Here is a 21,118-nt window from a genome sequence, read left to right as displayed (position 1 = left end):
CTCTGGCCAATTTTTGGTTTACTTCCAGGAGTTCCAAATTCAAATGAGGGAGTTCGAAAAGCTTTGGAAATGTAACTTGGCTTCCTTTTTGCAAAGTTGGACGCATACATTGGGCCCCGTCGCCAGAGCATTTTGCATCGCACATTGAGGCAGTATGTAAATGCAGGCCTTCGGAGCCCCGCCCCTACAGAAACACCCATGTGATTATATTATTTGATAAAATGCCTATTGATTGCCTTCCTCAGCAAATCTGACATGGCCCCATTTCATCTTTCACAGGAGCCGCCCCAGCCTGCATCCCAGCCTGCACAGGAGCTGGCTACTAGAGATAGTCTGGAGCACAAGAAGGCGAGAAACATTCTGCAAACAATGGATCCAGCAACAACACATGCAGATTATTACCTGGTGAGGAAGGAAGCAGGAACCCTTTGCTCTCCCCCCACACTTGCGGTTTTGTGCTGTCAAATGCAGACACAGCTCCATCTCTCCAGATAAGGGGTCCTTTGTGTAAATGTTTGTTTAGCTCCATTCACTTGGGGGAAGAGGAACTGGGCTGTTGGGGGGGGGGGTGAGATTCCAAAGGCATTAGATTATAAACTGCATTATTTCCATGTGCAAAAGCAGCCCACCCCTTGCAGGGCGGGCGGGTGGGGGGGATAAAGAAATTATGCATGCCAAGATAATTTCACGCAAATGCAAAGTTCTTGTCGGGAGTCATTCAAAAATCAACATATACAAGGTTTTCTTTTGTGCTCTGCTGAGGATCTGAAGCAGAGGCAAATTATATATATCTGCCATAGACATTGCCTAGGGCCAAAAAGAGAGAGATAACTGCTTCTTGGTGCACACGATATTTGCACAATTACCTGCTCTGTAGTTCTGCTCTCCCACTCTGGAAAATATCAAGCCCATCACCACAGCCATTTCCTCATTAATACACACACACACAATTGTCATCTAGGTTCACAAGAGGCCCCTTCCCACCTCAGGGACAGGACATACCTGCTTTAAGGGACAAACTACATACCCCCACTACTTTTCCACAAAAGTTTCCAAAACGGTCTACATAGAAAAATAATAAATTCCCCCCACAATCTTGATTGATTGATTGATTAAGTGCCATCAAGTCAGTGTCGACTCTTAGTGCTGACCACATCGATAGACTCTCTCCAGGCTGACCTGTCTTCCACTTGGCCTTGAAGGTCTCTCGGTGGTGCATTCATGGATGTCGTCGTCGAGTCCGTCCACCTTGCTGCTGGTCATCCTCTTCTTCTCCTGCCTTCAACTTTCTCCAGCATTACAGACTTCTCAAGGGAGCTGGGTTTTTGCATAATGTGTCCAAAGTATGATAGTTTGAGTCTGGTCATTTGTGCCTTGAGTGAAAATCCTGGATTGATTTGTTCTATGATCCATTGGTTTGTTTCCCTGGCTGTCCATGGTCTCCTCAAAAGTCTCCTTAAAAGTCAAAAGCACCAGAGTTCAAAAGCATCAACATTTTTCCTATCTTGCTTCTTCCAAGTCCAGCTTTCGCATCCATAGAGTGTCACGGGAAGAGCCATTGTCAGAACGATTCTAATCTTTGTAGGTGTAGACACATCTCGGCATCTAAATACCCTTTCCAAGGCCTTCATTACAACCCTACCAAGTGCTAGTCTGCAGCGTATTAATACAATCTTAATATCTGCATATTCCTATTTTCACTCCAATTTCTCCCCTACTCCTGATTTACTTATTTTGAAATGTTTACATCAATTTATTTTTTTTTTAAAAATCTATACTCCCTCCTTCCCCTATCACCTTAAGTGGTACAGCGGGGAAATGCTTGACTAACAAGCAGAAAGTTGTCGGTTCGAATCCCCGCTGAATCGGGCAGCGGCAATATAAGAAGATGCTGAAAGGCATCATCATCTCACACTGTGCGGAAGGAGGCAATGGTCAACGTGGAGTCATTTCCTGGAGAATGCCGACCCCCACAAGATTTTAGCCTCTGCTTGTAGGGGAGGCCTTACGACAGTCATTGTGGCTTTTACATCTCTTTCAGTGTCATTACATCTCTGGTTCAGATGGGGTGACAAATTGTGGTGAAGGGCAGCATCACAGACGTCTTTTCCAAAAGGACTAGGAAAGGGCCTATGGAGGACCAGAGCTCTCTCCATGGCGGCTGCTGCCATGAAAGCTTCATGGAGCCTCCATGGCCAGGAGCAAAGTTCTGAAGACGATGAAGATGAACGAGGCTTGGCAGCCATCACCTTTGTGTCCTGCTTGTGAACTTCCAGGGGTATCTAGATGGCCAAAGTGGAACCAGGAGGCAGGAGAGGAGTCTTCTTAATCCCCCCCCCCAATCTCTTCCTGAATTGGGATTCAGCCACTGAAGAGTTCTTCTCTAAGCTTGTGCAAAGTTGGGTGGGTCTCAAGCTGAGGCTCTGCTGACCGTAGATGAGAAACCAAAACCCAAATTGCTCTACCCTTTAACCTTGAAAAATTAAGCGAAAGCATTTGCTTCTGTACACATGGCTTCCTAAAATAAATTGCATCCTTAATTACGAACACCCTCCGTTCTTCTGCGCCCCAGGCGACGCTGGATCAGTGGGTCCCTCCCCTTTCTAATGAGTAGTTATTGAACATGCTAACCACAATCAGCCCTAATTAAATACTCAGCTGTGGAGAGGAGGGCCACGCAGCTCCCAAATGCAGAAGAGGACCCCCCCCCTTCTGTTTTCAATAATTAGTTAACAATATTCCCCAGGCAGCCTTTGGAAATCGAAGGAAGTTTTATTCACATCTGTTTTGACACCCACTCAAAAAGGGGGGGAAATACCCCACTTCTAATAACCCCGTAACCTTCTTCTGACAAGTTAACCAAGCCTTGCGGAGAGGGGGAAGGAAGGGGCAATAATTTGGGTGCAATTGAGATGGGGGGCCATGGAAGTGGTTCTAATTATTATTATTATTATTATTTATTTATTTATTGCAATATCATTTATTATCTGGCCATCCTGTCAGGCATTTGAGGTGGCTGGCAGCAATTAAATTAAGAGCCACCTCACCGTCGACATGTAGAAATGGAGGGTAGTGAGCGAAAAGGATACGCTTGGAAAAAAACTCTGTTGTCGGCAGCCAGAGGCTCACAATATAGCAGCAGCTGTCTGGTGGGAAATGGGCCTGTAGTGGTCATGCGCGTGAGGCCCACGAAGGGAACCACGCAGCCACTCCTGGCTCTGAGACCCAGCTCCCAGAGTCTCTGGGGAGAGGCCAACGGAGCTTGCAGGAGGCCAGCCCATCCCCAAAAGACACCTGTCTGCTGCTTGTGGGTGGGGGTTTGGGCTGGTAATAAAGGCCGTGCGCTGTTCTCTGACTGCAGGGGCTTCCGGGCAAGGCAACCCTGGCCAGGACAGAACAGAGACAGAGCAGGGATCAGTCCAGCCCATGCCTTTATTAGGCTCACGGACCAGCGCAGGCCAGGGACCAATGTCAGGACGGTGGAGGCAGCTGGGAGTCCGTCTATCCCACAAGAGTCCCGGGCACCATGCCCCCTCCCAGCCTCTCTGCCCTTGTCAGTTTGGGCTTGGGCTACGGGCCTACCTTATAGGGCTGCTGTAAACATGTGGCAGAGAGAAAACACCCAGCAGCAGCAACCATTTAGAGACTGCTGCTTTGCCACAGAAGTCCCCAAAGCAGTTTACAGAGAGAGAAAATAAATAAATAAAAGGGATCGCTGTCCCCCAAAGGACTCACAATCTAAAAGAGAAAGAGACATCAGATAGACACTGGCAACAGCCCCTGGAGAGATGCTGAGCTGGGGACGGAGAGGGCCAGTTGCTCCCCCCCCGCTCAAGAAAGCCAATCACCACTCTAAAAAGGTGCCTCTTGGCTCGGTTAGCAGGAAGCATTCCGGACACGTGAGGCTCGTTTAATAAGTGCTCCGAAGTCTCAGGGTCCCACTGTTTGACTCGGGTTATTAGGGCTCTGGATATTTTGCACCGGCCCATTTCCTGGAGATGCAACACACACACACACCCCAAGACCCTCCTGGGATGGAGACCCCCCACCCCACCCCACCCAGCAGCTGTCTGCTCCCATCATAGGAGCTTGTGCAGCCAATGCACCCTGTCAATAGTCAGCCTGGTCCCCAGGGAGAGGGAGCGTGGGGGGTGGGGTTTGCCCTGCCCTGGGGATCAATAGGCAGCTGGACGCTCCCCGCCTGGCCAGCAGGCTGCACTGCCCGCCACAACGTGTGGACAAGAAAGGGAGAGACACAAGCCTGGCCACCTCCTGATCACTGCCGCCCTGCACGGAAGGCCCTTTTGTGGACTTGTCCACTGACTTATTGTCATTGGCATGCCACTGTTTTGGCCTTGCGGCCTCCAAGAGGCTGGCCACGTAATGGACAGCAAGGTAGGGAATCCCGATGAAACCCGGGGAGTGCACCCGTAGGGACCACAGCTCCAAAGTCGCCACATATTAGGAACCTAGGAAGCTGCCTTCTACCGAGTCAGGCCCTTGGTCCACCTTGCTCAGGATTGTCTGCACAGACTGGCAGCGGCTCCTCCGAGGTAGCAGGCAGGAGTCTCTCCCCCAGCCCTATCTGGAGATGCGAAGCGGAGGCTCCAGGACAGGGAAAGAACTTCGGTTGCTCTTGCAACAGAGGGAGGCCATGGGGTTTGCTCTGCCTCCTGATCATCCGACATCTCCTCGTCCAGTGGGGGGCCCTGAGTGCTTCACTCCCTGCGCTTCCGCATCACAGATCTCTCTATCTGCTGGCTTTGGAAATAAATATAGAGCTCCCACATACCTCTGTGATTGATCCTAAATGCTGGCCATATTTTGCCGGCAGTAAACAATCTCCCCGGCTCATTTTGTTGAGCAGCAGATGGTCAAGAGCGGCTCCTGAAATTGAATATTTTAATGATTTGGGGATGGGGGGGAATGATTTTCATCATCATCTTTTGAGAGGACAGTAGTGGAAATGCCTCCCAAGAAAATGCTTCTCTTTCCGAGAGAGAGAGAGATGCTTTCAAGTGCTTTAATTATAAACACACTCTCGACTAGCTCAGGTTGCCGAGAGGAATGGAAAACGTGCCCTGGCCGGGCAGAGGCTCTGGCCACGTGTGTTCTTCCACTACGGATCAGTGGCAACCTTTAGCCCGGGGGTTGCGGGGGCACCCGTCGTGAGCCCCACCCGCCCCAGCCCCAAAGGGCAGCCCGGAGCCCCAGAGCGTGGGTCTGAGCAACAAGAGCCAGATACAGGGCCAGGGAGCCCCCGAGTTTCATCCTGACGAGGCCGGGCCAGGATTGAGCCAGACGTGAGCTGGTGGAAGATCCAGGGATGGGCCCCACTGAGGCAGCCCCTCCGGAGCCCAGGCCTTGGGGGGGGGGGAGATGTGGCTCCCCTCCGCCTCCCCTGATGTCTGTGATATCATGCTGGGGCTGGGGGCTTCAAGCAGCCAGGAGGCAGGCCCCTCCCTCCACAGGCAGGTCTCAGGGGCATTTCAAGGCTCAGCCTGCTGCCTGTAGAGAGGAGAGCTGGTCTTGTGGGCGCAAGCATGACTTTTCCCCTTTGCTAAGCAGGGCCTGCCCTGGTTGCTTATGAATGAGAGACTAGAAGTGTGAGCACTGCAAGATATTCCCCTTTGGAGATGATGGAGCCGCTCTGGGATGAGCAGAAGGTTCCCAGTTCCCTCCCTGGCAGCCTCTCCAAGACAGCTGCCGCTGCCAGTCTGGGTAGACAGTCCTGAGTTGGATGGACCAAGGGCCTGACTCGGTATACGGCAGCTTCCTCTGTTGTGTGGAAGAGCAGGTGTGGCTTCTGAACAAAACCATGAATACTTCCGGACCATCCTGGAGCCTTTGCTTTGCTTCTTAAGAGCAGCCTGCCCTGCCTTTCCGTCTCAGGAGCCCCGTCGCCTCCTGCAGGACCCAGCACCTTCAGCCCACACAAACGGTTGCCCGTTCATTAACACGTCGCTGGCGGAGTCATTGGTTGGAAGAAAAGAAGCAAAGGTTCGCCAGGCTCACCATATGTTAGTCCCCACAAAGTTTTCTCCCCCCTGCCCCCACGCCCAGCAATCCATAATTGGCACCTCGATGCCTTTGCAATTAGGCTCCGTTTAGCAGCCCTGACCCTCCTCTCCGCACCTGTCATCGCTGCATCTGGCTCTGAATTTAACAGCACCTTTTCTTTCTTTGGAAAACAAAATTGTTCTGTGAATTAGCGGCAGGACCCCCTCCGCCGGGAAATTCCTTCCGACGCTTCTTGACGGGACTCTCACACCCGGCCCCTTGCCCAAGTGAAGCAAGAGGCGTGGGGGTGTGGAATGAGTGCCAACGTATTTTAAACATGTTGCAGCAGATTTGCAAACATCGTTAATCATGGATTAGCAGATGGTGATGTTAATTGCACCTGTGAAAGTAACAAGACCTCAAGGTTGATTGCATTTACAAATGCCGATTATCACTCCGGCGCGGCTGGGGGATTCCAGGAAGCACCCAAAGGTATCGTTTCGCCAGGTAGGATGGTCAGAGAGAGAAAAAACAACAGCAGCAGCAGCAGCAGCACACATGTCTGGCCGCGGTCCTTCTGCAAAGCTGTCTCAGAGCAACCAGGGGAGGCCAGCAAGATGCCGAGCCACTGTGATCGTCTCGGAGATATAGCACTCATCTTTTTAAAAAAAAGTTGCATTACAAAGACAATTATATCCAGGCTTACGGGGGGGAGGGGGGGGAGAGAAGAAAAATCAACAACAACAACGATGATGATGATATTTGGCATTTAGAAATACCCAGGAAATGAAGAGGAGGAGTCCATGATCCAGCAAGAGAGTCACGTTTATTAAATCCAGGGTTGCCACAGAGAGGGTGGCACCCTGCACCGAGGCGTGGGCACACAGTACCCAGACTGCATTCCCATTTCTCTCGGAAACCACCAGCCAACCTTGAGCCAGCTTTAAATGCTGCCACCCGGTCCTGATCTTTCGGGATGCCCGTCACTTCCGGTTTCACGCTGACTGGGGCGGCAAGAGGGTATACAGCCGCCCTGCGCCAGCATTCCTTAAAGCAGCCCCCGGAGGGGGAAAGCGCGGCGGGGGAGGGAAGAAACCCCCCCCCCTGCACCTTCAAGCCACCCCCACCCCCGCAGTCGAACTGGCTCCTTGAATGGGACGCCAAAGAGGCGCACGCCCATCCCAGACAGAGAGACAGTTCTGGATGCCAAGAAGAAAAGCAAGCGTTGGATGCAGCTTGGGTGTTGGGTTTTTAAATCCCCATCTCTTGGTGAGGTTAGGGTTCAGTCCCTGGGATGGTGGCAACCTCTTGCAGGAACCTCTGCTTCGCTTCTCGTCAACCTTACCTCCGTGTCCCCAACCACCGCCTGGCCCTGCTCCCCCCGCCCCGAGAAGATTTCTGGGGCCCATTTCCGCCAGGAAGGAGCCCCCTGCAGCTCCTTTCGCGGGTGAAGCTTCATCGCCAAAGTGTCACTTAGCAGGCAGAGAAAGCAGGGGCCCTCTGGCAGGCAACCCAGAAGCATGTCCTGGCGCCCGCCCAAGTGACCAGGCCTGGCCCACGGCCAGGAAGTCCTCCTGCGGGCCAAAGGAAGCCCCGCCTCTTCTCGGGAATGTCTTTTCGGTTCCCAGGCAAGCTGGTTCTTTCCTTCCCCCGCCGTCCCGTAGAAATGAAAACTTCACAGCGCGGTCACTTTTTGGCTGCAGATGGCGTGCAAAAGGATCCCTGCAAAGAGAGGTTGAAACCCCTTCTGAGAAGAGCGTTGCCCACGGAGCCGCTGCTTTCGCCAACGCCAACGGCGGCAACGCGTGAGGCGTTCAAGGGGAGGAAGACGTACCAGCAGCCACCGACACATTCAGCGATTCGATCCCAGGGGGCAGTTCTCTTCCGGGGGAGATGGTCAGCATTTTCTGGCACCAGCGCCGGGTCTCGGGAGACAGCCCAACTCCTTCATTTCCTGCCAAAAAAAAGGAGACCCCCCCCCCAAGCCTTACTGTTTCTAACCTCTGGGGTGGGCGCCACCGTCCAGGGTGGCGCTTGCAAGGTCTGAGGGCCCTTGGGGAAGGCCAGGAGGCTCAGGGGCACGGGCCAGGCAGGGCTGCGAAAGGCCTGCAAGGCTGCTGCCAGCCAGTGCAGGCAACGCTGCACAAGATGGACCCAAGCGTCTGACTCAGAATACAGCAGCTGTCTACGCAGCCGGGATGCTGCCAGGGGGCATCTTCCCCCCCACCAAGTTGCAATGCCCTCCTCCTCCCTGCAAGGGAGCACAGAAACTGTCTTCCTGTCCAGGAGGCTTGAGAGGCCAAATGCATCGGACGTGGTGAAGGCCTGCCCGCCCACCCCGCTCTCCTGCCGCTTCTCCCTCCACTGCAACTGGCATGGGGAGGCAGCCTGCCTCTGGGCCTGGAGGGGGTGGAGAGGAGAGACTCCTGCCTGCCACCCTGGAGAAGCCGCTGCCAGTCTGTGAAGACAATCCTGAGTGAGATGGACCAAGGGTCTGACTCCGTATATGGCAGCTTCCTATGTTCCGGCGAGGACTCTTCTCCGCGTCAGTCCAGAGACTCCCGTTTAGGCAGCTAGCGGCCACGTCCCAAACTGGCTGATGCCCCCTCCCTGCCCCACACATACACACACACAAGCAGAGCCCCAGAAGGCTGCATACCAAGTAACAAGATGGTGGGTCTCGTCCAGCGGAAATCTAAGCAGCTCACCAAGGGGGGGTCGCCCTGGGCCTTCGCGGGGCCGGCTGTCCCCAGGACTTCCCAGCCTTGATCGGATTTTTCCTTCCAGGAGCCAAGGTGAGGGAGAAAGAGAAAAGGAAGGAAGAGGGGAAGATAAGCTTGCCTCCGGGCATCACCGCTGTGCCATTTGGGGGCAGCTTTTTCAAAGGGCCCACGCCACGGAGCGCCACCATTTCTCTCCTTACGAGACGGACTGTCAGCCCTTTCCTCCGGGCAACCCAGAGGGCTAACCGTCTCCACCCCACACCGTGGGCTGCCTGGAGCTCATCTCAAGGAAAGGCTGGGTCCGAAATCTGTGCTCTGTGAACAGAAGCGCCTTCGTTGGCAAGGGTGGCGCTCTTCCGGGGCACAGGGGCCAGGATCCGAGCCTTTCGCTCCATTCCCGGGACAGAAGACGTGTCCCTGGCCTTTCTTCTCATCACTGGGGGGGGAATGAAAGGGGACACTCCGGGGCCTCGATGGAAACTGAATTCTGGGCGAGAGGCTCCAATTGGCCAGGATTCCACGTAGACTCTCAGCGCAATTCCTTGACACGGAGGGCACAGCGCCCAATTAACTACAAAATCCATTTTAGCCAGAGAGAAACCTGGCTTCCCTCCTGCTTCCTTTTCTGAAAAATCGGCAGTTTTCGAGCCATAACGGTGTTGGGATTTATGCCCGCGCAGTAGAAGAGGTCGAGACGGCCAATGTGGACCCAATTAACGAGACCGCCCCCCCTGGCCCAAATGTTCATAAATTGTGCTTTATGGTCAAGGCGGTGATGCACAGCAACGTTTCAATTAAGTCTCCACGCCTTTTTATGGCTCTTTATGAGGTCGTTCCGGAGGCGGCGGCTGGCACCCATCGGAGGGTGGGCGAGAGGGTCCCACCGCCATCCCAAGGCCCGATTCCGGGCACGCGCCAGCAGCGTGCACAGCATTTAGACAGCCTTGGGGGTGCCTCTTCCCTCCCTCAAGGAGAGAGCTGTCTCGGGACTCGGACACGGAGAAGCCGGTTCACTGAGCTCAGGGATGTCCCCACGTTTCCTCCGTCTCCTCCGCCAAGGGCACCACTCCACCACCGCCCCAAACCTCTTGAAATGTTGGGCGATGCTGCCATCCTGTGGCCCGGCTGTGCCTCACAGCCTCGCAGACCAAGAACATGGGAAGAGCCCTCCCGGATCAGGCCCCAGCGCTGGTTCCCCCTTACCTGGAGCAGGCCCGGGAGATCGCCGGTGCTGAAGACGTCCAGAACTTCCAAGGCTCCCGAGCTGGCTTTGCTGACCACGGGCGTCAGGGAGCAGCTGTGAGCAGGAAAGGGAAAGGGGGAGACGCCGTCAGAAAGCCTGCCGGTTCCCCAAGCCCCCCAGCCATGAAGTCCACTGTGCAGCTTGGAGCCATCCGTCACCTCATGGCTCAAGCCACCTCGCAGGGTGCTTGTTGTGACGCTCGGGGGGCGGGTTCCACATCCCGCTACAAAGCTCACCTGTTCCTCTGGCTCATCACGATCCCGTGGACCCCCAAGAAGTGCGCAGAGCGCAGAACGGCCCCCAAGTTCATGGGGTCTTGTATCCCCTCCAGGGCCAGCCAGAGGAGCTGCGACCCCCGGTAAGCAGCAGTCTCCTCGGCCTCCGGGGCGGGCCTCTCCCGCCAGTCTGTCGGGTGGAGGGCCGTGGCCTCCAGGCACACCCCTTGGTGGACCCCACCCTTGCAAAGGGCATCCAGCACCTTCCTGTGGACCTGCTGCACGGGAATCCCCAGCTCCGCGGCCCGCCGGGCGAATCCTTCCACGGCGGGTGGCGGGCTGTTGCGGCGGGCCTTGAGAAACAGCCTGCCAAAGCTCCTTTTGGCCCTGGCCAGCGCCAAGGAGCAGGGGGCCGCCCCAAACAAGACCTCGCAGCCTCGGGTCCTTTCCACGGGGGGAGGCCGGGGCTGCCGGGATCCGGCCTTCAGTTGGGGGAAGTCATCGTTCCTCAAGTTCCTGAGTTCCTCCTCGTGGGAGGGCTCCACGGCTGCGTGGCGGTTCCGCCAGGGCTCGTTCCGACGCGGGATCTCCTTGCCGCTTCGGCGAATCTCTCGTGGCTGCACACGCAGGCAGCCGGCCGTCTCGTCTTTGGCTGGTCCAAGCCCACAGCCGAGCGGTGGGGGAGGAACTGTTTTGCGCCCAGCCTTGCTGGAGGGCTCGTTCTCGGGGGGCAGTGGCTTCCCCCACGTGGCAAGACGCCGCCGGAGCTGGAAATGGCTGAGGCTGCCAGCAACAAAAGAGGACCTCACAGAATGCCGCAGGCTCCCCAGAAAGGCCGGGAGAGACTCCATCTTGCCACTTGCGGCCCTTGAGTACTGCTACCTTAAGGGAAAGGAGAAGGCGGTCAGTAGGCATCACTACCAACTTCCCATGAAAGGAAAACAAGGAGCCAACTTGGGCCTTGTTGCGTGTGAATATTGTGGTTTCAGCAGTGGAGAATCGTGGCCAGTGTGGCAGCTGTCCACGGGCACCCAAAGTTCCAGCTCTGGCTCTCGCTAATCCTTTTCAGGGTCTCTATGCCAACTGAGCCAAGAGGCAGCTTTTTAACCTGGTGACTTTCTTGTATTTAGCAGGGGGAGAACACCTGGCCCCCTCCGTCCCCAGCACAGCAACCCTCCAGTGGCTGTAGTGGTGGCCTCTATTCTGTTTCTCTTTTCAATTGTGAGCCCTTTGGGGACCAGGAGCCATTTTCGTTATCTAGCTTTGGTGGTAAAGCGGGATATAAAGGTTGGCCGTCTTCACCGGGGCGGCCCAGCAAGCCCCCTGCAGAAGGCACAGGTGAGGCCACAGAGGTGACCTCAAAGGAACTGGCCAGGGGTGTGTCTGGAGAAAGGCGCAGGGGCCGCAGGAGAGAGCTGCCCTCTAACCTACCTCACAGGGTTGTTGTGGGGATAAAAACAAGCCTCTCTGAGCTCCTTGGAGGAAAAGTGGGATACCAATGTAAAAAATAAAATAAAATAAATTACGGGCAGAGGCTCTAAGAGCGGTGGGGAAAGCCCTCCCTCCGCCTGCTTGTTTGTGCTGCGCAACACAGAGGAGGGAGGAGCGGCCACGGAGATAGAAAACCCAAGCCGTGAGTTGGTTCTCCAAGGACTAGAGGCTGTAGGAAGGAAGGAAGGGGTGCAGAAATCCAACAGGTGCTGGCCCAGATTGCTACACCAGGAGAGTTGGCCCTGTGGTCGTGAGCAGGAATGGCCCCCTTTGCTAAGCAGGGTCCACCATGGTTTGCATTTGGATGAGAGACTGTGTGTGAGTATGGAAATATTCCCGTTAGGGGCTGCTCTGGGAAGAGCACCTGCCTGCCTGCTTGCGTGCAGAAGGTTCTCCAGGTTCCCTCCCTGGCAGCAGCATCTCCAAGAAAGGGCCGGGAGAGACTCCTACCTTTAGCCTTGGAGAAGCCGCTGCCAGTCTGGGTAGGCAAGGGCCAAGGGCTTGACCCAGGATATGGCAGCTGCCTCTGTTCCTACACAGATAGGAGGAAATGTTGCCTGTTGAATTTCTAGCTGTCACCAGAGCCTCAAAGGCACAGCATGGCCGCCTCTCAGCAGCGGAAGTCTCTCTCTCTCGCGCGCACGTGTGCACGCACAGAGCAGAGCGGGGAGAACAGCAGGCCCTTGGGGTGGAGCAACCAAAGCAGCAGAGCTGCAGCCCTCCTCGTGAGTAACTGGCAGGAGAGGCTGGAAACGGGGAGAGGAGGGCATTGCGGGAAATCCCACACCCCCCCCGACTAGGAAGAGACACCCTGGAGATGCTGATGCACCCCTGCAGATGGGCAGTGGCTGCTCCTCTTCCCTCCTCGCCCCACATCCCCCCCATATCCCCCTCCCCCAAGAAAAGCCTAAAGCCAGCTGTCCTCAGGTGCCTCTAGGCTGGCCCCATAGTCTTGCAAGGCCGAGAGTACCGGGCCAGGGGTGAGGCCAGTCTAAAGGCTGCTGTCCCCTGCAAGTAGCCTCCCCCTCCTCATCACAACACACCATCATTCCACTGCGGAATTCACCGCCACAAGCCCACCGGCTGAAACAGCTTCCAAGGGGTGGGTGGAGAAATCCCGAGGAGAACTCGGGGGCCAGTCTACCTCTCCCTGGGGGCTAGCTGCAGAGGAGGGCTATCGCCCTCGGGCTCCCCTGGTCGGCTGGCCAATGGGGGGAGGGAAGAGCGCGGAGCAGGAGGCCGGGCTCTCTGCTGGACCCACTTTGCCTGCCGCCTCTCCTCGCCAGCGCTTCACCGGTGGGCTGCCTGCCTGCCTGGCATGCATGCATGTAGACAGGCTGCTCGCATGGAGGACAAAGCAGCCCCTCTGAGACTCTCCCGCTAGTCCCGGCACTCTGCTCGCGCCCAGAGGCGCCCCTACCTGGGAACCTCCGCTCTATGGTAGACCCACGTGGTGGAGAGGAGAGGACTCACTGGCGTCCGCCGCCGCCATAGAGAGGGGGCCGCGGCTAGAGCGGCGCCCTGGAGCTGTAGCAGCGCCGCCTGCTGGGCAGGCCAGGAGAGGCGGCGAGTTCTTCGGAGCGCTGCCCAACCTTGGAGGACCGAGGCTGGAGACGGGGTGCAGGAGCCGCAGCAGGACCCCGGGACGGAGAGTCCCCACGTCCAGCCCAGCGCAGCCCTGCGGGAGGAGAGCCCTCCAGCCGGGCCAGCCTCTCCTCCTGGGCAAAGAAGGCTTCTCCGGCGGCGGCGGCGGCGGCAGGGTGAGTGGTGGCAGCCGCGCAAGGAGCCGGGCAGGGCGTGGGAACCAGGGGCCGGGGCGAGTGGGAGGGCCGCGGGGAGAGCCCCAAGGGGCTGCAGCAGGCGGGAGAACGAAGGCGGGGAGAGAGGCAGCCCCTCCGAGCTGGGCTGCGGGCTGGCTGGCTGGCTAGCTTCACAGGCAGGCTCGTGGAGGGGCGGTGGCTGTGCTCTACTGGCAGCCTCAGCAGCAGCCAAGATTGATAGACCGCTTTTCAACCCCCCAAAGAAGTTGCCAAAGCGGTTTACAGAGATCGAAAGAAATGAGATGGCTCCCTGTCCCCGAAGGGCTCACCTTCTAAAGAAGACAGCAACAGCCACTGGAGGGATGCTGTGCTGGGGGCGGAGAGGGCCAGTTGCTCGCCCCCTGCTCAATACAAGAGAATCACCCACCGCCCGTTAGAAAGGTGCCTCTGGGCCCAGTGAGCAGGGGCTGAGCAGGGCTCTGCCACCCCAAGGGAGACCGCCCTGCCACTCTTGCCCCATCTAGAGTTCTGAGCCAGTTTTTGTCTGCCCGTTTTGTGAAAGACACTAGAATGCCCAAACTTTTTAAAATCCCATTTGTTTTTATATTTTTTAGTTCAATATTTTAATGTGTCTTTTTTTATAATTGTGTTTTAAAGTGTTATTGTGAGCTGCCTTGAGATTTTCTTATTGAAAGGCGGGGAAGTTAGTAGTTAACATAAGGGTAGGCATAAGATCGTCTCTCTGTATTTTCCTTGTGGGCTGATGCTTGGACCACCAGCCCTTGTGGAACATAGGAAGCTGCCATCTACTGAGTCAGACCCTTGGTCTGTCTCGCTTAGGATGGTCTTCACTGTCTGGCAGCGGCTTCTCCAAGGTGGCAGGCAGGGATCTCTCTCAGCCCGATCTTGGAGATGCTGCCAGGGAGGGAACTTGGGACCTTCTGCATGCAGATGCTCTTCCCAGAGTGGCCCCATTATCCCCCCAGGGGGATATCTTACAGTACTCACACATGTAGTTTCCCATTCCTATGCAACCAGCGCAGACCCTGCTTAGCTAAGGGGACCAGTCATGCTGGCTGCCACCAGATCAGCTTGGGTAGATCAGTGTTTGGGTGGATGTCCGAGCTCCGGTTGGCAAAAACGCCATTTGGAACGGAGGTGAGGCCATTTTGAGCAGCTCCTACAGGACTTGTTTGTGCAGCCTGGCCTTCGCCTCCTTGCCGAAACAAGACCGAGCCAGGGGAGTGACAACAATGTGCTTGTCCAGCTTCTGGCTTGCTTTGAGTTGGGAGTGGCGGGGGCCAGAGTTGGATCCCTTTGCCAGAGGCCTGAGCCGTGTTCTCACGGCGGAGGGGAGACCTCCGTCAGAGCCAGGGATTCTGTCTGGGAAGGTGAATTTTGGGCAAGCTGTTTGTGTGCTAAGAGAGCGGGACTGTTTTGCGTGGCCATTTCTTTTGGTCCTGTCTTTTGCGCTTGCTCCTGTCTTGAAAAGCGAATCTCTCTGCTTAAGGGTGTGCCTTCACCTTAGGTCAGTGTTGGGTTATTGCATTCTGTTGTGCTTGTTGATTCTTGCAATAGCAGAGATGTCGGAGGAGCACAGAATCCTCCAAGGCAGTTTACATAGAGAAATAATAAATAAACAAGCTGTTGATTCTTGCAATAACAGAGACATTGGGGGAGAACAGAATCCGCCTTCAGAGAAGGATTTGGAAGAGAGCAGACGTGGCCCACCTGAGGCCTTCCAGGTGGTGTCTGCAATCCCCAGCGATTGTACCGAGGGGTGATGGGAATTGTAGTCCTCCAATTGCTATAGAGCAGGCCTGCTCAACTTAGGCCCCCCAGCTGTTTTTGGACTACAACTCCCATAATTCTCAGCCACAGCAGCCAATAGCCAGGGATTATGGGAATTGTAGGCCAACATCTGCAGGAGGGCCGAAGTTGAGCAGGCCTGCTATAGAGCCTCAGGTTGGCCGTCCCTGACGGGGGCTGGTAGGATCCAGATCCAGATCCTCACACAGCTGCGCCACTCGCTGGGTGACCATGGGCCAGTCTCTGTCAACGTATCTCCTGCCTCGCCCCATCTTTCCTTTCGGCCAGGGGCTCTCAAATGTGGGACTCTGGATGTTGTGGGACTACAACTCCCATTATCCCCAATGGCTGGTGTAGAAGTGAGTTGTAGTTCAAGCATGTCTGGGGACCCAAGTTTGAAATCCCCGCCTCTAGAGAAATAGAGCTGGTTCAACCACCCCTGCGAACTGGGCAAAGAGGCACCTTTTTAGCATGGTGATTCTCTTGATTGAGCAGGGGGGGAGTAACTGGCCCTCTCCGCCCCCAGCACAGCATCCCTCCAGTGACTGTGGCGGGTGTCTCTCTTGTGTTTCTTTTTAGATTGTGAGCTCTTTGGGAACAGGGAGCCAGCTTATTTGTTTATTATTTCTCTATGTAAACTGCTTTGGAAACTTTTGTTGCAAAGTGGTGTATATAAGTTGTTGTTGTTGTTGTTCTTTCACAGGTTCACACCCTCTCTAGATCACCTTTATTTCTTTCATCCCTATATCGCCCCATCCAAATGGCTCTGGGCGGTGCGCAAACATAACCCACAAATCAATCCTCTTAAAACCAATCCTTACAGAGCACTTTAAAAACAGCCTAACGCCATTAACAATTAAACCTTTTAAAACTATCTTAAGAACTCTGGAAGGGCAGGCTGTACAGATAGGTTCTAGGGGCCCTCCTGAAAGCCAGCCATGAATCCAAGCTAGGGATTTCTTTATAGCGGTTGGAATCCGTTCAGGTCTTTGCACGCCCCCCCGGTCTCTCTCATGTACCCTTCTGGGTTTGCGTGTCTACAGCCTGGACACTTCACCGCCCGCCTTCTTTTCCCTGATTTGCTCCTTCAGGCTGAAGGAGCTGAGTGGCTCTGGGGCACGGCCATGTCACCCAGGACAGAGGGGTGTGCCTTTCCCTCCCCACACCCTTAAAAGCCACTCGGGGATTCAGGGATGCGTGTAAACTGCTTCCCTGGGGCTGGGCGCCAGGGCCGGAGAGCAAGCGGAAGGTGGACGGGCCCTGCTGGCACGGCAGAGCTGGTGCTCGCGGCCGGCGCCCCTTCCTCCTCGGCTTGCAAGGGATGTGCGGCGTCTGGCCAAGCAGGGCTGCTGGGGTTGGGTGGTGTCTAGAGCCCCTGCGGAGATTGTGCCGAGTCCAAGGGTGACCCTGCCCTCCTCTCACTGTGAGGGACAGCAGCTCCAGAAAAGCCCAGCTCCTTACATGTTGTGGCTTTCTCCTCTAGATAGTCAAATATGGACGTCAGCAGAACCGCCACAGCCAAGGGAACCTAGGAAGCTGCCAGATACTGAGTCAGACCACTGGTCTCGCTAGCTCAGTCTTGTCTTCATAGACTGGCAGCGGCTTCTCCAAGGTGGCAGGCAGGAGTCTCTCTCTGCCCTATCTTGGAGAGGCTGCCAGGGAGGGAACTGGGAACCTGTAGATGCTCTTCCCTGAGGGGAAGATCTTGCAGTGCTCACCCTTCTGGTCTCCCATTCATAGGCAACCAGGGCAGACCCTGCTTAGCTAAGGGGACAAGTCATGCTTGCTGCCACCAGACCAGCTCTCCTCTCCCTGCAACAGCACCGCTTGCAGTTCAGAGATGCCCGAGGCCCTTGAAGGGCTGGGATGCTGCTTCTGGAGTCGAACTTGCTGGCCCAAGGAGGAATGGGGCACAGCCCAGGAGGCTGCAGACCTGGCGAGGGTGTGGCTGCTGCTTCTGCTCAGCGTCTGTCCTGAGAGGGGCCTGGCGGGTCTCCTTGCTGAGTTCCAACTTGGGTAAACGCATCCGGACCACCTTCTGAAGCCCAGAGTTAGCCAACTCTTGCTGGGCGGAGCGATCCCTGCTGACCCTCCCAGGATGCCTGGCAGCCGCTGAGCACCTCTGAGGCCAGTGCCGTCTCAGAAGGGGTTGCAGCTGGTTGTGCTGCACCGGGCCTCCTGCTCTTCTCCAGTGGCCCCTCTCACGGGGAGGCCCCGATGTGGTGGGTGACAACTCCCAGCCTCCCTGGCTGGGGATTCTGGGAGTTGTAGTCAGCAAGGTCTGGGCTTCTTTGTTCGAGGGGACGCTGCTCCTCCCCTCCCCTGAGTGATGTGTGTGTGTGCACAAGGCTCCCTGCTTGGGAGCAACCTGCTCTCCCGTGTGCTCGGGCTGACTGGCTGTATGCACCGTCTTCTGGCTTCCCCCCCCCCCCCCCCGGCCTCCCTTCCTTCCCTGGCCACACCTCAAGCAGGGAGCTCCTGCAATCTTGACAGGGCCGCCTGCCTGCCCCCCTCCCCGCCCGCCGGCCAGCCCTTATTCAGTGATTAAGCCACTCTTGTTTCATCGGACTGCTCTGGAGACCCTGTGGGCTAACCAGCCCCATCCCTTAGACCCCAGGCCAAGACATTTCTCCTCACTTGGGGCCTTTGAAGTTGGGTTTTGACAGCTGTTTCGAATAGTTGTGCTGTATTTTGTATTCTTTGTTGTTGCTGGTGTGAAAACCGAGATGTATCTTCTCTCTCGATGTTCTACTGCTGAGTGGTGAACTGCCTGGAGAACAATGTTATGGGGTGGCTAAAGAATAAAGTTGTTTGTTTATATTTATCATCCTCATCATCATCACGGAGCCACAGCTGGTGGGCAGATAAGCGCTGGCAAGCTTGTTCCTCCCTTGTGCGTCCTGCTTGCATGTCTCCCTCCCTCCCTCGATTCTCCTTCCCCCAAACTCCTTCCTTGACCAAATGGAGCAAGAAGGTGACATGAGGGAGTTGGGAGGGGAATGCTAGTGATGGTGTGTGTGGGGCAGGGTACGGGGGGCACGCAGAGATTCTCCACGTTGGGTCCCCAGATGTTCTTGGACTCCCACTCCCATAATCCCCAGCCCCAGTGGCCTTTGGTTGGGATTATGGGAGTGGAAGTCCAAGAACATCTGGGGACCCAGCATGGAGAATCCCGGCTTGTCTGTGCCTCTGGGGTGATTCTCTCCTTCTCAGTCTCGGGGACTTCCGGCCAACATCCCCTTCCAGTTCTCGGTCACCCCCACAGACACCTCCTTGGCTGTGATGGGGCCTGCCCCTTCCAGCAAATGCCTCAAGCCCACTGCCGTCCCTTGGCTTTGGAGACGAGGCGAGCGAATTGGCTTCCCCGTGAGCATGAGAGGAGGCGAGGCCCATCTTCTTCTCCCGCCCTGAAAGCCTGCCTGTGTCTCACTAGACTTGGGCCACTGGGAGTGCAAGCCGGAGATGGAAGGCCGAGCTCCAGGAGGGAAGTCCTTGTTCCCAGCCCTCGCCTTTTCAGACTGCAGAAGCCGCTCGGGAAGGGCCGGGTGGGGCATAGGAAGCCGGAGGCTGCTGGCATCAACAGTCACCCTTTGCCAGCCACGGTTTGGCCAGACGCATTTTGGAGTGTCTGCGAACAGGAAATGGTCACAGGTCTGGCCAGCCATGACCTCCTTGCAGATGGCAAGGTTTTTTAGTGATTGGGGGTGTGTATGTGTATGTGCAGTTTTGTGGGGTAATGGCTCAGGGCGGTTTACACAGCCTCTTCATTCCTCTTGGTGACCCTTGCTGACCATTTAGAATGCCTTTGAGTGATGTGGGGGTGGTGGGTGGTTTCAAAACATTCCCAGAGGTTCGATCTGCTCATTCTAAGGCAGGGCCAGTCTTGCTGCCTCCCTGATGAAGCCTTTTGGGGTGGTGCGGGGGAAGCTTGCCAGATCCCTCAAAACTGCAAGAATTCCCCAATTTTGCCTGCCAAAGCCGACCTGTTAGGAGGGTGCCATCATGTTGAACCTTCTGCTGCTTTGTAGCTGAAGATGTGTTTAACAGCTCCCAGAAATATCAAGTTGCCCTTTCTCTCCCTTATAACCAAAAGCCATTTTTTCCTCCCAAACCCAACATGTGGGGAGGGTTTTATCTTCCTGAAGGTTTCTTTGCTTTGCAGCTGAGGATGTATTTAACGACCCAAAATATCTACCTCCTCTTTCTATCCCTTATACTTCTGGGCCATTTTTGGTTTACCAAATCTCTAAGGAATACAAGGCCCCCAATTCCATACACCCAAATCGCCATGTTAATGTCCCCTTGCTTTTATTTTTTATTTATTGTTAAATTTATACCCCGCTTTCTGGCTAGTGGTCTGTTTATTAAGCTCTCTTGTATTTTTCCCTTGCAGGTTTTCTGGAAATTGCAAGGATCCCCAAGGTTGTTCACCGAAATTTGGCTCCAGTCCTGACCTCCTGGCTTGACCCCCTGGGCTGTTTCTGGCTCCCTCCGCCTCAGCTCATCGGAGACGTTCTACACATTGGGCCACTAAAATCATCACATTAGGTAAGTGTTGTGTTGGGTGCTTTTGCTGCATAGCTGAGAATGTCTAATAACTTCTCTCATTGGTGTGTGCCTATCCCTTATATTTTTAAGGTCCACCCGCCCCCCTTGGCTAGAGTTCTGAGAATTGCAAATATTCCTGCTTAGTTCTCCATAATCAGCATGTTGTGGGGTGGGGAGTAGCACAGGTCACCTTTCTCTCCTTGAAAGAGTTGCTGGGAGTTCCAGATGCAGAATTCCCTAACAGGTTGTCGTCCTGCTCAGAGTGTCTGCTGCTGCTGACCTACCTCAAAGTGACTGTGAGGATGACGGGAATAGACCAGGGGAAATACTCCCTGGCTATATAACCAATGTGGTTAGGAATGGGCAGTGATGGTCCTCATCTCTTCCTGGCATAGGAATCCTCCTGGTGTGACGGGATGAGAAATGCATCATTTCATTTGGAATCCCGCCGTGGTCTTCGCCTTGAAGGCCACGGTGTGAGAGAGCATGTGGGACGACAGAGGCCTTGGGCCTGATCAGGCAGGGCTGCGCTAGTTCTCTAGAAAAGGTCCCCGTGTCCAGGGGATCCAGCTCTAGAAGAGACCCCCCCCATGTTCTTGAGCACTCTAGAACCTGGCCCATGATGGGCCACGGTGCCAGAGAGCATGTGTGGCTACAGAGTTGTCTCCTGTTCTCGAGCAGCCTGTGTTGAATCCAAGTTCAAAGTCTTGGCTGATTAAATTCACACAAGGCCAGTTAGGGTAAGAAGAACCTGAGGCATCTGTATGAAACAGGAGGCTGGACTGGATGCGCACGTGATCCTGTCCCCTTCTCCCATGACTGCTAGGTTTGCTCAAGAGTTTTGGAGGAGGAACTTGGTTGAAAGGTTTTTGAAAGTCCAGGTATACTACATCCTCGGGATCACCTTTATCCAAACACTTGTAGGCACTCTCAAAGAACTCCAAAAGGTGGACAAGGCAAGAGTTGCAGAAGCCATGCTGGTTCTTCTCCAGCAGGGCCCGTTCTTTCTTCTGTGTGCTAACTGGCCTGTAATTTCCCTGATCCCTCCTGGGTCCCTTTTCGAAAATCAGAGTTGCATTGGCTCCTTTCCAGTCCTCTGGTGCAGAGCCTGATTGTAAGGATAAGTTATAAATGTTTGCAAGGTCATTGGCAATTTCACATTTGAGTTCTTTAAGGACTCTCGGGTGGATGCCATCTGGCCCTGGCCAGGTGTTAACTTTTAAACTTTCAAGACAGTTTGGAACACCTTCTCTTGTCACCTCAGATCGGCCCAATTCTTCAGCCTCCACGCTCAGTTCAGGCACAGGTATACGCTCAGTATCCTCTGCC

The 21,118-nt window shown here is 55.3% G+C and overlaps 1 protein-coding gene and 1 long non-coding RNA gene across 7 annotated transcripts in view; one reads left to right on the top strand and one right to left on the bottom strand.

Moving 5' to 3' along the window:
• LOC128336239 (uncharacterized) overlaps nucleotides 1-21,118 on the top strand; it is a 134,679-nt gene that overhangs the window by 112,058 nt on the left and 1,503 nt on the right. For all 3 annotated transcript variants that reach the window (XR_008311867.1, XR_008311866.1, XR_008311868.1), the window contains 2 exons: nucleotides 280-405; nucleotides 19,635-19,789. This is a non-coding gene — a long non-coding RNA (uncharacterized LOC128336239). The remainder of the gene's footprint in view (nucleotides 1-279; nucleotides 406-19,634; nucleotides 19,790-21,118) is intronic.
• Nucleotides 6,808-13,200, bottom strand: LOC128336237 (rRNA methyltransferase 1, mitochondrial-like). 4 transcript variants are annotated; one of them, XM_053275590.1, is made up of 6 exons: nucleotides 13,093-13,200; nucleotides 10,203-11,063; nucleotides 9,927-10,020; nucleotides 8,660-8,780; nucleotides 7,835-7,954; nucleotides 6,808-7,722 (listed from the first exon to the last, which is right to left on the bottom strand). In XM_053275590.1, the coding sequence occupies exons 2-6, from the start codon at nucleotides 11,030-11,032 to the stop codon at nucleotides 7,676-7,678; spliced, it is 1,212 nt and encodes a 403-aa protein (XP_053131565.1). In that variant the 5' UTR covers nucleotides 11,033-11,063; nucleotides 13,093-13,200; the 3' UTR covers nucleotides 6,808-7,675. The 4 variants fall into 4 exon arrangements, with proteins under 4 accessions (XP_053131565.1, XP_053131567.1, XP_053131563.1 ...); XM_053275592.1 differs by having other exon boundaries at nucleotides 10,203-11,059; nucleotides 13,093-13,139; XM_053275588.1 differs by lacking the exon at nucleotides 13,093-13,200 and adding an exon at nucleotides 12,934-13,084 and having other exon boundaries at nucleotides 10,203-11,059.

Source organism: Hemicordylus capensis, chromosome 12 (assembly GCF_027244095.1).
Source record: "Hemicordylus capensis ecotype Gifberg chromosome 12, rHemCap1.1.pri, whole genome shotgun sequence".
Classification (NCBI taxonomy): Eukaryota; Metazoa; Chordata; class Lepidosauria; order Squamata; family Cordylidae; genus Hemicordylus; species Hemicordylus capensis.
Note: the sequence above shows the minus strand (reverse complement) of the source record. Positions and strands in the feature narration are given on the sequence as shown.

Bases quoted from the DNA above. Each gene is read 5' to 3' on its own strand.
- LOC128336237 (XM_053275588.1), bottom strand. From the start codon at position 12,996: ATGCATGCCAGGCAGGCAGGCAGCCCACCGGTGAAGCGCTGGCGAGGA. The intron at 10,021-10,202 runs GTGAGCTTTGTA...TCCTGCTCACAG, and splicing joins GTGATGAGCCAGAGGAACAG to CTGCTCCCTGACGCCCGTGG. The intron at 7,955-8,659 runs GTATGCAGCCTT...TTTTTTTGGCAG, and splicing joins ACCCACCATCTTGTTACTTG to GAAATGAAGGAGTTGGGCTG.